This window comes from Camarhynchus parvulus, chromosome 7, assembly GCF_901933205.1.
Source record: "Camarhynchus parvulus chromosome 7, STF_HiC, whole genome shotgun sequence".
NCBI classification, from domain to species: Eukaryota; Metazoa; Chordata; class Aves; order Passeriformes; family Thraupidae; genus Camarhynchus; species Camarhynchus parvulus.
In genome coordinates this window covers 30,749,424-30,764,631 of record NC_044577.1, presented here as the reverse complement: position 1 = coordinate 30,764,631, position 15,208 = coordinate 30,749,424, and the positions used below count along the sequence as shown (strand labels likewise).

Genomic DNA, 15,208 nt, shown 5'->3' with positions numbered 1-15,208 from the left:
GTGGAGCTTTGCTTTCTTTCAGAGTGAGGCTGTTTCTGTCCCAGGGCCTTCAAACACCCATATTCCTGTGTCTCTGGGGCTATTTTAGTGCATAACAGCTTCCTTCCCTTCCTGTCTGTTCTTGTTCCTGGGATTATTTTCACTCATGATATCTCTCAGCTTGTTTTTTAGCCATTTTCATTTCTTGAATATTGCTGGTATGCAATCTTCTTTCCTTATGAATTTCCTCTCCTAATCCATGACTCAGAAGCAATGGGTTTTCCTCTCCTGGAGGAATAGCTAGGCTGCTGCATCATACACCAATCTGTGGCTGGTAAAACAGGTCAGAAATGCAGAACATTTTTGTTGTGTTGTGAATGTTGTGGGGTTTTTTTTCCTGGATGTCTTTTTGAGTCATCCATCCTCAGATCCCTTTTGTTCACTTTTATGAAAAATGTGAACAAATGGCTTTTTTTTTTCTAGGAATTTCGAGGAATGGCTGCATTGCCATGGCCTGGGATGGCTCCCTGCCATGTGGGTCAGAGATGGGGTCACTGGGTGTGGGCTTGTTACAGTCACACAGTGAAAGCTGGGCAGTGACCATGAGTCACAGCCACAGCTCATACCTGAAAGGCTCCTCCAAACAGGTACTTGGCAAAGAATCTCTGGTCTGAAATGTTTACAAAGCATTTTAACATTGAGGAATATATTGATGAAGCTTTCTGTGAATCAGTAATATGTTACTGAAACCAGCTGTGTGGAAATTATGGATACATATACCATTTAAACAGATGATGGATCTCAAATAAGTGCTGTGTCCAAATTCAGCAAGATACATCAATATTGCAACAAAGACATTTCATTTGTATTCCTCCAAATGGACTCAGGCAGTTTTTTGATATATTTATGAGCATAATTCACAAATAGGAATAGAATCTGTAATGTAAAACCCAGGTAATGTTCCTTAAAAACACCAAATGTAAAACCCAGGTAATGTTCCTTAAAAGCACTGATGTATTCAGGTTTTTGGGAACATGATAACTGTATTATCAACCTGTATTTGTGACGGAAGTTTAAATGAAATTTTTATGTTATATTCATATGCATTCAGAAACCTTATTGAATGTATAACTACTAACATTGTTCTGAAAGCCATCCTCTACAGTCAGTTACCTTATGGTGCATATCCTGAACCTCACATTTTCTCTGTGATTAGTGTGATATCATCAAATCTGTATGATCAGTTGGTTCAGTAGAGTAAGGGATTTTAGTGCAGATTCACAACTCTGTGTTTCATAACAAATGGAGACAAATGAGGTGATTTCTGATTTCCAGTGTGACTTACCAACATATGTCCCATATTCTTTGACACCGAGATGACTTAGTGAAGTTAGTTAAAGTAAATACCTGAATATCATAAAAGATAACTCTGCACAATAAATGCTTTTGGTCTATTGAACATTGTCTATATAGGTTTTTTTAACAAATATAATTGTTGTTCTGGGATGTATGAAATTGAGTTATTATTATACTACCAGTATGCCTGACTCCAGAATAAATATTCTTGCTAATGAACTTTAAATGTTGCATAGTGATAATGTTAGAATAGTAACAATAAGAAGGTGGAGCCTAAAGCACACAGTGTTATTGCAATATTTTGTTAGTATTCTTACTTAAAGCAAATTCTTGCCAGTATTCTTGCCAGCAAATTCTTGCCAGTATTCTTACTTAAAGCAAAATTTTCTAACTCTTTCCATAGAGCTAGATGCCCTATGGGATTTTAATTTGCTGGACTTACAAATGAGTTATGTGATTTCTTTTGGGTAAATGAATTAAGAAGCAGGATTGTAAATAAAATTCTCCTTTGTTATAATTTTACATAGTATAAAGCGAAAAATTATAATGAATGCTTGCATAAATGTAGACAAGAATGCATGTTATTTGAATAGCCTTAGCCATCATATTTCTTACTTTAAATTTTATTTGACTAAAAGACACTACTATGCGTTAGCTTTATGGTGTTTCCAAGAGACATTGACCACCTAAAAATAAGATCATGGAAGGCCAAACCAAGAGCTCATGTATTCCCCAGAAATAACTGTGTGCAGTTCTTGAACCCCAGACTTTAAACCAAGCACCCAACAGATTTTGCTTCCTGAGTTTGCCCTTGAGATTTGGATATCCAAAACTTTCCTGTTTGATCACAATGCTGGATACTCTAAGTAGAGTCTTACCTGATAACAGATCACTCAAAGACTTGAAGGGGTTTTTAACTAATTTTGACTTTTTGTCAGTCTACAGTGATTGATATAGATGAGGAAGAGAATTTGTTGTAAGTCCACGATTTAATATCATTCTGAAATTGTCCATGTGAGCACTAAAGCTCAGGACAGACATGGTACAGTCACATTGGGGAGGTAAAAACATACACAAGTGATACAGGCACACTTCAGGTGGCATTGTTGGCCACGTCAACCCCATTTTTTGTCTGCATGCTTTTGTGTTACTCAAGCGTGGAACAGTTGTTGTGGCTGTCACTTCTAATTTGCACAGCCGTTGGTGTCAACAGCTCTTTCACGAGAGGAAAAACTGTAACCATTGGCAATATAATTTTATCTTAACACAAAATTATACAAGCTTATTGTTCAGGTCATTGGTATGTAACATTTTACAGATAGGGGCATGACCATGAATTGAAAAAAAGGCACTAGTTGAATTCCCTAGCTAAAATCCGTGTAGGATTTTTAATGCTAACTTCTATTGCAGGAAGAGGATATATATCCTTAAACATCTGTCTCAGGAGTGGAAGTGCCCACAGGGGACTGCATTAGCCAAGCCTCCTAAGCTGCTAGGGAGTACATTACTAGGCAAATATTAGCAGATTTGTGTCTCACAGAGAAGGGCAGAGAGGAGCCATCCTCACTCTCGGGAGCTCCACTGGAAATCCTGGGATGTCAAGGACACAAGCATTTGCTGTTGGACTGCTTTTCCATGCAGAGAAATCCAAGGCTAGCTCAGTAACAATTTAATACCTTATGGCTTTTTGTAGAGTTGCACCATTATGCAAAGATTTTGATAAATATTTAACCAAAATGAGGTTGGATTCTCTACCCCCAAAAGAAGGTGATTGTGGTCCTGAGGCACTGTTCAAAATTTCAGTTTTGTTGCAAAGAGTTTTCCCTTTTTGGTTGTTTGTGATTCTGAAGCACAGCAATGGAGTTGTGTTTAACACAGCAAAGTCTCATAAGTGAAATGTGCCATTTGTGTGCCTGTTTGTCAGAAAACAGGCTGTTCTTTCCTTCCCAGTCATGGAGTTACAACATTTTTTGTGTTGGAAGAGACCTTAAAAATCATCTCATCCCACCCCCCTGCCATGGGCAGGCAAACCTTCCACTAGACTGGTTGTTCCAATGCCCATCCAAGCTGGCCTTGGCAACATCTCAAACAAAGCATTACCAAATTAAACAGAAAGGAAACAAGGATGTCCTGTACTGACACAAGAGTTATCCACATATTTGATGACATCCCATCACCCACAGCTTTTGCCTGACTCTGACCGCCTTTCTTGCTATTCTTGCTATTCTGTTGAGAATGCAATGCCAGTCCTTGAAGTACCAAGTTTGGTGAAGGACAGATGAGGTCTCCAGATACATTTTCACACTGTACAGGTGCCATTATGCTACCACTTTAATCCATCATACATCCTCTAGATATCTACAGTGCCAAAAGGCCCAGATTGACTGATTTGATGGTACTATATTGTATTATACTGAACATAATTCTAGTTTACATTTCCCTCTTCTATATAGTGTTTCTATCTTTTGCTGTACCTTACTTCTTGTTCTAACTTTGGGAATGAATCCACAAAAGTCACCCATTGCCTGGACATGAATGTTTCACTTTCCCCAAATGAATGAATTTATATATGGTCAAGTGGATTGCTCTCTCCATATTTCCCCATCTCCATAAAAGATACTGTTCATTCTGCATTTTGACATTATTTCCTTGATATTTTCCAACCAGCAGAAAGCAACACTAGTTATTATATTTTAAAAAGTTGAAAAAAAATCTAAAATTTTTCTTATTTCTAAGGCAAAAAAGAAAAAAAGGGTGATTCTGCTGAATTCAAAATCATTTTGTCTTTGAAAATTATTTTAACAAAAGCACTCACTTAGCAGTGCACCAGTAAATTTATTTTGGAAAGAAAGTGTTCTTCTAATCAGGAAACGTTAAGATCGTTAATCTGAATTCCAATAACATATTTGAAAAGTTGAAGTTTTGATCTAATCTGGAATGATTGTTCCCACATCTTATTTTTGCATGAAGATGAATTTGGATTTTCTTTCAGAAGTTTTCCTTACAGGGCTGGGAGACATGAAACTGTTCCCTGGCACTTACAAAAAAATTACCTGGTAATGGAATAATATACCAGGTTTTTTCTTCCTAATCCCACAGGTAACTTCTTAGGTCAGCTTCTGCAATTGTGCTTATGGTGAGAACTAGTCAGTTAATACACTGATCCCATTCCAAAATACTATGGAAGGAAAATTGGCTTATTTCAGGCAACTTAAATCCAGAGGAATTTTTTTTTTTGCCTCAATTGCTGTTACATAAAATTTCTGAATTTGAATTTCAGAATAGTTTGGCTTATTTCTATTTCAGTCAAAGGAAGGTATTTTAATACTGCAGCTTTAGTCAAGTGTAGTTACTGTAATACCTACAAACCCCTTCACAAAAGATTAAATGCTACATACAGCTTTCCTGGAAGGAAAGATTATTACTTTAAGTATGATAGTATAATGAACCAATTTCTAAGAGAATATCTGCGTGAAAAATCACACTGAATATTATTTATTCTCCTATTACCTTATCTAGATATATGAAGAAGGAGCAGCTGCTTAGTAAGGTTCTTTTTTTCCTGCTGGTAACTTTGCTAATCAATGTGACTGAAGGTTTCCATTTTGAGCAGGAACCAGGAGCCCAGGAGCTCCTGGACACTGCCCTGGCCCTGCTGAGCCTGAAACCTGGCCTGGCAGAAGGGTCAGTCCTGATTCCTGCCCTGGCAGTGCCAGAAGTGGTTGTTGGTGATGGGAATATCCATTCTCTAAGGACAGGAGCTGGCACTGGGACCTGGGCACAAGAAATTCCATCCCCTCCTGCTGATCTGAGGAGCACACTCCATCCTCAAGTGCACTCTGAAGGTTTTCTGCTCTTATGCTCCTTTCCAATCTGAACTTTTTCAAAAGAAATATGTTTGTGATGCACGGAGTGGCCAATAAAAGCATCATTGGGAAATTTATTAATGCTGCTGCAGAGCTGTTCAGCAGGGATGATAGCTTGTACTGGTGGGGAGTGTTCTGAGTGGAGAATAATGTGGAGAACATTTAGGTTGATACAGGGGTGGAGGGAGGCACGTATCAGAAACATAAAGTATGAGCTTGCTCCTCTTATCCATCACAAGTGTTTAATTTAGGGAATGCTGCTGCTCGCTCTGCTTACTTTGGAAGTGAAATCCAGAGATGAAAAAGAAGAATCTAATATGGTTTTCTGACAAGGGTAATGTTAAATCATGAACAATTTGGGATGTTTCTTGTGATATGTTGCATTCCTTTGTTTTCCTTCAATTTTGGTCAGCTTGTTCTGAACAAAAGCTGTTAGCTAAACAAAAATATATTATTACACTTACTGATGTGCTGTCTAAGCAAAGCTATATTTTAGTCTCTCCTTCCACTGGGAGAAAAGAAAGCAAGAGAAAACGGCTGAATATATAGATAAAAGCAAGGAAGGTAAAGCAGAAGTCATATTTGTAGCCTTATACTCAAAGATAATTCCAATTGCATATAATTTTAGTTGCATTGAATATTTTTTCATATTGTAGCTTGTTTGCTCAGTTATGATTTGGTTTGCATTTTTTTCAGGCCTGTGTTATTGTGTTTAATTGGATTCCCATTGGGAAATAAAGAAAAATATTATTTTTTAAAGTTGCACATGGAAAAATGTATTCAGATCACAGAGATATCTCTGGTTACTCCTATACTGAGAATCCTGCAGGACACACTTACTTCACCTTATACTTAACATATGAGTCCTTACACTCAGGTTTTGCTAGATGAAATTGGTTATAAAGCATATCAGAAGATACTGCAAATTTTCAAAGGGTGTATTTAGGAAAAAGAGGCCGTGGTGGGGGAGAAAGAGGAGCAAGGTGACACTGGAAAACAAATTTAAGCTTGTTGGAATGTTAAGTCTACGGTGCTTGGAGCAATTTCTGCCTTTTTTCAGCTTGTGCAGTCAGCTTGTGCATAGCTTGAGGCTGCTTTTTTAATGAAAGTACAAATAAACCCTCATCTACAGCTTTTATGTTCATCAGCAGTCTAGAAATTCTTATTTTATAGTGCTCACAGTGAATGGTGTTGAGCACTAGGAGGTCTGCACTGGAAACAGTGCTGAAAAGACATCATGTGTGAATGCAGCAAGGCTGTAGAATGGTCTTGCAAGGAAAAGTGTTCACAATTTATAAATACACTGTTGTGGATTAACTGCAGCTGGTAACCAAGCCCCACATCCCACTCCAGCAGGATGGGGAGAAGAGAATCAGAAGGGTAAAAGTGAGACAGCTCTCACTATCTGCATGAAAAATTACTCTGAATATTATTCTCCTATTACCTTATCTAGATAGAAGAAGAAGGAACAGCTTTTTTCCTGCTCATAACTTCGCCAATCAATGTAACTGAAGCTTTTCATTTTGAGAGGGAACCAGGAACACAGGAGGTCCTGGACGCTGCTCTGCCACTGCTCAGGCGTTGAGAAAATAATAGTTTAGTAACGGAAATGTTAAAACAACAACGGCAACAAATTGTAATGGAAAGGAAAATACCAAAGGGAAATAAACCCCAAGAAAGAGAAGTGATGTGAATGTAAACAGCTGCTCACTCCCTGGTGTCCAGCAGTCCTGAGCAGTGGAGCCCTGCCCCTGTATGGCTGAGCAGGATGCCATATGCTCTGGGACATCCCTTGGGTCACCTGGGGTCAGCTGTCCCTGCTGTGTCCCCTCCCAACTCCCTGTGCACCCCCAGCCCCTGCTGATGGGCTGAGGAGCACAAAAGCCCCTGGGTCCATGTAGGCACTGCTCAGCAGGAATGAGATATCTTGGTGTTGTCAACACTGTTTGCAGCACAAATCCCAGACACATAGCAGCTACTGTGAGAATAAAGAGCTGTACCCCAGCCAAAAGCAGTGCAAACACAAACAATTCTGTGTGTGGGTTGGAAATTGCAGTTTGGATTTGGAGGGAGATCTGCCTTGGTTGAAGAGTGTTAGAAGTGTAGTGTACTCAGATCACCACAGTCAGTCACTAAAATCTAAGATAACTGCTCAATAAATATCTTATTTACAAGGTGCTGTGGAAGCTCTGGGCACACCACAGAAAGCACCAAAGTGTTTTGAGGTGTTGTCAGCATAGTTTGGGTTCCACATAGACTGGATTCTTGGATGCCTGTTGCCACTGCCTCTCTACAAGAACAATTAATAGCTACACTGTGAATATTTTTGATTTTTTTTTCTTCAGTTAAGTGGTTACAAGCAATCATAAGCACTATTTAATTATATATCCTACATATATTTTATTCTTGGTCGATTAATGTGTGATTAAAGTGTGGTTTTGGAAAATTGCAGGCATGACTCTCAGAAAAAATTGAATTTGCTACCATTGTAAAGCCTTTGTCTCTAATAAATTTCAGAGTTGAAGAATTAAAAGGAATTCAGAAAAGAAGATCCCACTCAGGCATCACAATCTGACACCCAAAATTGAAATAGAAATCTTTTGTATCTGAGGGATCCTTACTGAATTGCATCTGAAAAAATTCACTTCTCCGAAGGACCTGTGCTTAGCACATGAAAATGATCTTTAGCTTCTACAAGCAAAGATGTCATTTCTAATTATTACTTATCACTTTCCAGACAAGCAATTCATGTCATCCAACACTCACTGGGAAAATCAGCATTTCAAAGATGTTGATCTTTTTAAATTCTTGTTTGGTTCAATCAGATTTTGTCACATGTGCTTGTGAAAGAGTTCTTGTTTATAATCAGTGCTTTAGATCCCAGATCCAGTTATATCAGTATTAGATTATGCTATCTTGTATTAGTATAGCCACTTGTCCTGTGCCTAATCATAGTTTTCACCATAAAAAAAACAAATCCTAGAATAATCTTTGCCAGCTACTTTTTTTTTTCTTTGTGTCTTCTGACGTTTACTCTTCTTGGTTTGAAATTTTGTAGCTGCAAATTGAAATATTTTTAAGTGAGCTCTCTTTTTTTCCTCTCCTTTTTTCATGTGTGTAGTGTTATTCCTAGAAAGCATCTTAGAAAGAAGGGCTGATGGTACTACCAATAAAACTTCTAAAGTAACATAATTTCTGAAATAATAGTTAAGAAATAGCTGGCTAAGTATCCCTTCAACACTTCTCTCTTCCTTGGAAAGGTGACAGTTCTCAGAGGAAAGACATCCCAATGACTAATTGTTAGGGTTAGCAGCCTTTTGCCTTTCTTGGGATGAAGAAAGAGGTAATTTCTGAAACAGGCAGTTTGTTCTCTTATCTTCTGAAAGCTTCTCTATGATCTTTTCTATCACTGTAGTTACTCCCTGTTTATCAACAGTGAAAACACTTTCTTGTTCAATATTCTGAAAGGTAGATGGAAGAGAGGAGAGAGAAAATTGGCTTTACATGCCACAGTTTCCAGTAAATTATCATTTGCGATTTCAGGTGGATTTCCTGCTGTCTTAATTTATTGTTCTTACTTTATTTATTAGTGGGAAGAGGGAATATTATACTGCTCTTTCCTAGTTCAGCTAACTGGAAGCCAGCTTTCTGATAAGTCTCAGTCAGGCCACTGCATTGTCCAGCTTCACAGATCAGTGTCTTTAGTGATTGATATCTTTCCATTGCTCCTGGGGAGCTTGCCATTCCTGGGCTGCAGGGACTGTTTCCATCCCATCCCTTGTTTTCTACGGGCCATGGGGCCCGTGGTGTTTCATCAAAGGGTTCATCATCACTGGAATGCTTATTTGATTTATGGAGCAAACTGAATACTTAGGAATACTGGTCAGGGCACGATGTATTTATGATTTGCAAAATGCTGTTTGTTTCAGAAGAGCAATGACAGTTTAAACCAGCCTGAAAAGGTTACACCATGTGGGACTCCATTGTAAGTTTCTCGTTAATTTCTGTAGGAAAGGGTCTACAGCGAGCAGCATAATCCTAGTTTCAGTAAGATTTGAATTTTTAATATTTTTATTTTCTCTTTGTTGACACAGAGCATTAGAGAAGTAGATGAGCCTTTACTGCAGAATTCTCATCAGGCTGCTGTGTTTGCATCCTCTCATGGTACAAGCATATATCTTAAACTCATTGGTCTGAGGAGACCCAGAGTGGAGTTATTGCTTTTTCTTCCTCTTTTTTTTTTTTTCAAAGCTGTTTTACTTCCAGAACACCATTTCCAACTGTTACCTTTTCCCAGAAATTAAACTCCACCGATCAGCAGGACAGCACTTACTCTGCCTTTGCTGGGCTTTGCACCTGGGGAGGATTTTGTTACTCAGTTTGAACACAGCCTGCCTGTGACTGTGCAATATGTGAGGCATGAGCAGAGACTGCTCAGGAGTGGCAGAAGATGCTCTTTATTTGAGATAATACAAGAAGTGTAGGACTTCAGGGAAAAAAGGAGTAAGCTGCTTTACCCCATTGTTTGCTGCCTTCAGCATGCTCACTCAGAGCCCTCTGTAGGATTTGTCCAACATCCCCCAGGAGATGCACATTTCCTCTGGCAGGTCTCTGCCCCTTCCCTCATCCCCCAGCACTCAGCTGCCTTTGAGATTAACAGATTTTGCACACTCAAGAGGTTTCTGTCATTCCAAAAGCCTTTGTCACTTTAGGGATTTGACTTTTAGCACAAAGGGTGCTTTCCAAATCCCTGCTTGCTTTCTGGAGTGTGGATTTTCCACTCTGCCCTCACTGGACATCACCCAGGTGGAACTGGTGAATGTGATGTGGCAGTCTCCTCAGCACATGGCATGTCTAAGCACAGTTTCTAAGATTAGAAGTTTTTCCTCTGTTCTGCACCTTTTCCATGGCTGAAATGCTGAAACTCATTTATTATTGCTCAGAAGTAAGTACTTTTGGTACTATGTGAGCTGTACTTCAACACTCAGGCAGGGGTAACAGCAGTGTCATGAGGTATTCAAGTGCACATCAGTGTGAAATAGGATGTGTGTTCTGATTATGCCACTAATGTGCAAAGTTCATCTAATTTTGTAATTAGAAGATGAACAGGTTACTTTTTTCTGTGGCTGGAATTTACTCTGTGAGAAGCTGCATTACTCCACTTTCTGTAATGAAATGCCATAACCTGTGCTTTCTTCTACTTGTCCTTTGAAATTGCTGCCCTGAGTTTGTGCAGGAAAGGTGACCCTGTGCATATGTTTATGTTTTCTTACTATTGTTAACCACATCCAATTCATGTCACATCCCCTCCTAAAAATAATAGTTTGTATTTGACTTGCATCAGAGATATACCTTTGTCATTTCTTTCCCCTGAGTTCATTGAAGTGTTTTATCTCAATGCACTCCTTGGGGCAACTTGAAGCAAAAGTGGTTTAATGGCTCTTTTACAGATACTTGATTGTTGCATCAGTGGGTAGCAAGAACAAAAAAAAACAAAGCCCAAGTATTATATTTATGATTCCTTTGTGATCAGGGGAGCAGTAATGTTGGAAACCTGATGGAATGGCTCTTTGACATCTGTGTTTTGGGGCTCAGAATGAGATATGTGCTTCATGGTTTGTGTAAGGGTGTTTGTTAATTAAGCCCATATCATATAAAACTAATTCTTGATTAAAGTTTTAACATAGTAAAAGTCAATTTCTAAGCTAGTTAATATTTTAAAAAGACATTGTTGTGAATGTGATCTAGACTGCTGATTTTTTAATTCAGCTACCTATATGAGGTTTAGTTAGGATAATGCCTTGGTGTTAACTCTCAAAGAGTTGTATTTGCACATTATTCAAGCAGGATCAGTTCTTCATGAAAGTGCACACTTTTATGCTTAGACAGAGTGCATGTTGTATAGTAGTTATGGGGAAAGCATCTCAATTCTGGGGTAACTCAAAGATCATGAATGTCTGAGCTTTTGTATGTAATTATCAAAAAGGCACACAAAGACTAGATGCTCATTGAAGGAATTCTCTAGATTTGTTCTGACACCCAGTATTTAATGTTGATTTACCTTGCATTTTCCATTCTCAAGCTGCTCATGAGTTGTCAGACTGCATCTGCTCGTGCAGGTAGAGAAGGTGGTTTGCAAGGTAGAGCCAGTCCCTCCTATGTTGTGCTCTGCTGATGGATGGGTCACTCTCAACATCTGTGGAGTTCTCTTTTTTCCCTTATGCTTGCATTGTCATTCTGGGCAATGTTTTACATTGCTTGTAGTCTTGGTGTTTTGTTTCTCTGTCTCACTCTCTCTGTGGACAGAGAGCTAGGACAGATAATTATTGGAGTTAGTAGGATTCACTGTTCAATCCTATGATTTCTAGAGAGCTCTGGTAAAACTCAGCAGCCTCTCAGCAGGTGCAGCTGGTAACAGCTCAGGCTGACTGACTGGAAATAGACTGGGGCACTTCTGAAAGTTTTGTTGTCAGTCTCATTCTCTCCACTTATATGTTAGAGCAGATCTTAGATCAGTATTCATCTGGTAGCAGCTTGATTCTCAGCCCATTATTTAATAATTCAAATATTAGCTCTAGATGAAGAAAGGGGAAAGACATTACACGTGAACATATGTTAGCTTTCCCTCAATAAACTGCTTTATCTTTCAGTGGCAAAAAGCTGCCACTGAAAGCTGGTATGTTCAGTGTTCATTGCAACTTTTAAAGAAGAAAATAGAAGTTATTAAAGAAATGACAAGTTCTGAGTTTTAAAAATCTGAAGTGGAAGTAGCAGTTAAGTTGTGCATACACTTGCAGAATTGGCATAGCATGTGTCACAGAGCCCTCATGACTCCACTTATTTAGCGCTTTAATCATGTCACTAGCAACTTCCTCTGTCTTTTCTTCATTCATATACAAGGGAGGATTGGAGATATTTGCATAGTTAACTTCATTTGCACCTGTGAGTAATGACATTTTAAAAAAATCTTTGCAGGAAAAGCTGTCAGAAGACAGTAGGAGATGTAAAGAAGGCATGGAAAAAATTCGCACACAGGCAGATGAAGATTCAAGAAGTGAAAGCAGCAGCACTGAGGAGGAAAAGGAAAAAACAAAATTGCTCTTGGAGCGTTTGAAAGCTCTGGAGGTAAGAAGCACAAGAGTTTCACACATAAAAGACCACCCTTCCCCCTGCCTCATCCATTTATTGGCACTGAATCACCCTGTGGTATTAATCTGATCTTTCACAGTTCACCTGATTTCATGTTATGGGGTATTTTTTTCACAATTCATTTACCAAGGGTGAACAAGAAGCTTAGAACCACTAAAAGGATCCCTCTCTAATGCTGAGCATCACATATCTTTAAAAGGAATTTAGTACATTATTTTAATTCCTTTGAGACCATTTAATAAGAAAAATTGCTTTTACTCGTTTTGTTTCAATTATTAATATTGCAAGACTAATATAGGTGGTTTAACAACTGTCATAAAACTAGTTTTGCTCCAGTGTAGTTTATTGCTCAATTTTTAATTGCTGGACTGCTTGCTTGGGAGAGCTCAGGCCTTTTTACTGCCAGGCTGTGGAAAATCTATTTCCTTGTAGACCTCATGGAGAACTGCACACTCTACATTTTGAGTGCATTTCTGGAAAATTAGGATCTGCAAAATAGTGCACCTTGTGGTAGCTTCTAACTAGAGGAGAAGTTTCAAAGTTTTCTAAGGCAACCATGGACGAGGTGCAGGTAAAACTTTGACCGCAATGTACATGAACTTATTTTGTGCTCCTTGATAGGAGCATGAGCTTCAATTTCTATGAAAAAATAAGACTGCATATTTAAATCTAATTTTTTTAGCTACTAAAAAGTGCATTTTTCACCTTTCTAGTGTTTCCTCCCTTCTCTTCTACTCAAGCATTTATGTAGCATTTCAGGTATGGGTAGATGAATGCCTCAGAATGATCTGAGTGACATTTTGCCTGTGTAAGGTGTTGGTAGACAATAGATTTATCACTGGCCCTATACATTTTTGTTTAAGTGTGAAAGCCCTTTTACATGATAAGTTTTGGGTTGAGTTGTACTCTGATAGATTAAGACTCTGGGTTTTTGTTCTTGAGGACTTTGTTAAAAGTAAAATATGAACAGTCACGACCAGCCCTGTTTGCATCTAAATACAGGATCAAGGTGTAGGCAGTTTCTTTAATTTCCCTTTAAAGGCTTAGACTGTTTGTAAAATAAACACATGTAATATTAAATAACTCTAATTTCGCCCTGGGGATAAAAAACACATGCTACTAAATGTTTAAGACAGTAAAACTCTAAAAAAAGTGTACAGTTTAATATAGTCTTGCTTTATCTGCTGATGGAGAATGACTGTAGGTTCCTTGTGGTCTTTTATTTCCGAAACACACATGATTTCTGTTTGCTTTGCCTCATCCTTAACCAGTCTGCATGACATTTGCAGTTCTTTATGTCCTCAGTTGGCAGGGAGGTGTTCAGTAATGTCACAGCCCTTATCAGCTGTGGCAGATTGCCCAGAGAGAGAATGCAGCACTAAGGACAGGCAGGACCTGGTTCAGGAAGGGCAGTGGAGACCTCTCCTCACTGGTGTCAGTGCTGTGCAGTGCCTTGCTCAAAACCACATGTTAGAGAATGCCAGTACTCCAGGGATTCATCTACACATGGAGTGTAGGGAGCTATGAAAGGAGACAGATGAGCTCCAGGGCCAACATTAATTGTGATCCAATATAATCAAAACAAGTGTTGTTAACTGTGTGTTGTTTAACATTATGTATTTTTGCTGTCTTTTTCTCTTGAAGAATATAAATTGTAGTGTCAAAGACTGTAGGGTTTATTAATTAAGAGACTTTTTTAAAAGTTGTATGCAATTAGCTGTTCTAATTCTTTACTATTTTCAGACTAATTATTCTAAATATTTTATTAGTCTATCTAGAAAGGAACAAAAAATTACTGTTTGTTAGTTTTTTGTGCTCTGGGTGTCAGGATCTTTAATCTTACTTTACATTGTTGGATGTTACTGAATTAATGAAATCAGAAGGGCTAATAAAGTGCTTACTAGAATTGGTTCTCCATCTGTCCTCTCGAGTCTGAGCACTGCCTATAAACAGAAGCTGTTACAAGTAATAGTCAGAGTGTGTGACCTAATCCATTAATGCCTATTAATATAATTTCATTAATATCATCACTGGTAAGAAAAGTTTTGATGTCTCTTCCTATTAGTTTGTTTGTTCCTCAACTGTAGCACATAACAAGCTGGTCTGGTGGGGCATTGTTGAATTATTTCATCCTCTTCCTCCTCAGCTGCGTCCACTGGCCTGTTGCTTGGCACATATAATATAATTTACATTTATAAACATGTATATAAATGTATTGGACAGTTCACATCTAAGGAAAAGTGAAGTTTTTATTCTATAGAAGTTTACATCCAGCAGGTATTTTTTGTTCTGGTTAATACCTTCTCTTGGCTGCTCACACAAAAAGTTGGGTAAATCTGAGCTAATTTTCCAATGAATGAAGTACCAAAAGAGAAAGGCTCTCTACCAGTTCAGGGATAAATGGGTAGCTTCTCCAGATACTTGTACAATATAACAGATTATTTAGTTTCTTTTGTTTGGAATGTCTGTATGGGAAAATAATTCCTGTTCCATACATACAGCAAATTGTTTCTGCCCTTCCTGGGCTACTGACATTGTAGATGTGAGGTACATGGTGGTTTCCTTCAGGAGTTTCTCTGCATGGGAAAAAACCTGTAGTCATCCTGGTCACTGGATCTGCAGCAGGAATCTAAGAATAAGGAAAGGGGCAAGGCTTCATTTTCACAGGAAACTTTCTTTCAATAGCTTCCATATCATGGCAGTTGTGTTTAAAATGTCTTCTCTTTTTTTGCTGTCAATTGTATTGCCAAATAATTTTCAGTAATACCTTTTATGTTTTATTAACTGCTGTTTATCCTAGAAATTTTCTCACTGAACAGTACAAATCAGTATAATAAATTATCTTTGTAGCCAGCCCG

The 15,208-nt window shown here is 38.3% G+C and overlaps 1 protein-coding gene across 7 annotated transcripts in view; it reads left to right on the top strand.

Annotated features, from left to right (window-relative positions):
* NCKAP5 (NCK associated protein 5) overlaps positions 1 to 15,208 on the top strand; it is a 378,350-nt gene that overhangs the window by 251,236 nt on the left and 111,906 nt on the right. For all 7 annotated transcript variants that reach the window (XM_030952067.1, XM_030952070.1, XM_030952063.1 and 4 more), the window contains one exon: positions 12,177 to 12,326. In XM_030952067.1, coding sequence (XP_030807927.1) covers positions 12,177 to 12,326 — 150 coding nt within the window. The remainder of the gene's footprint in view (positions 1 to 12,176; positions 12,327 to 15,208) is intronic.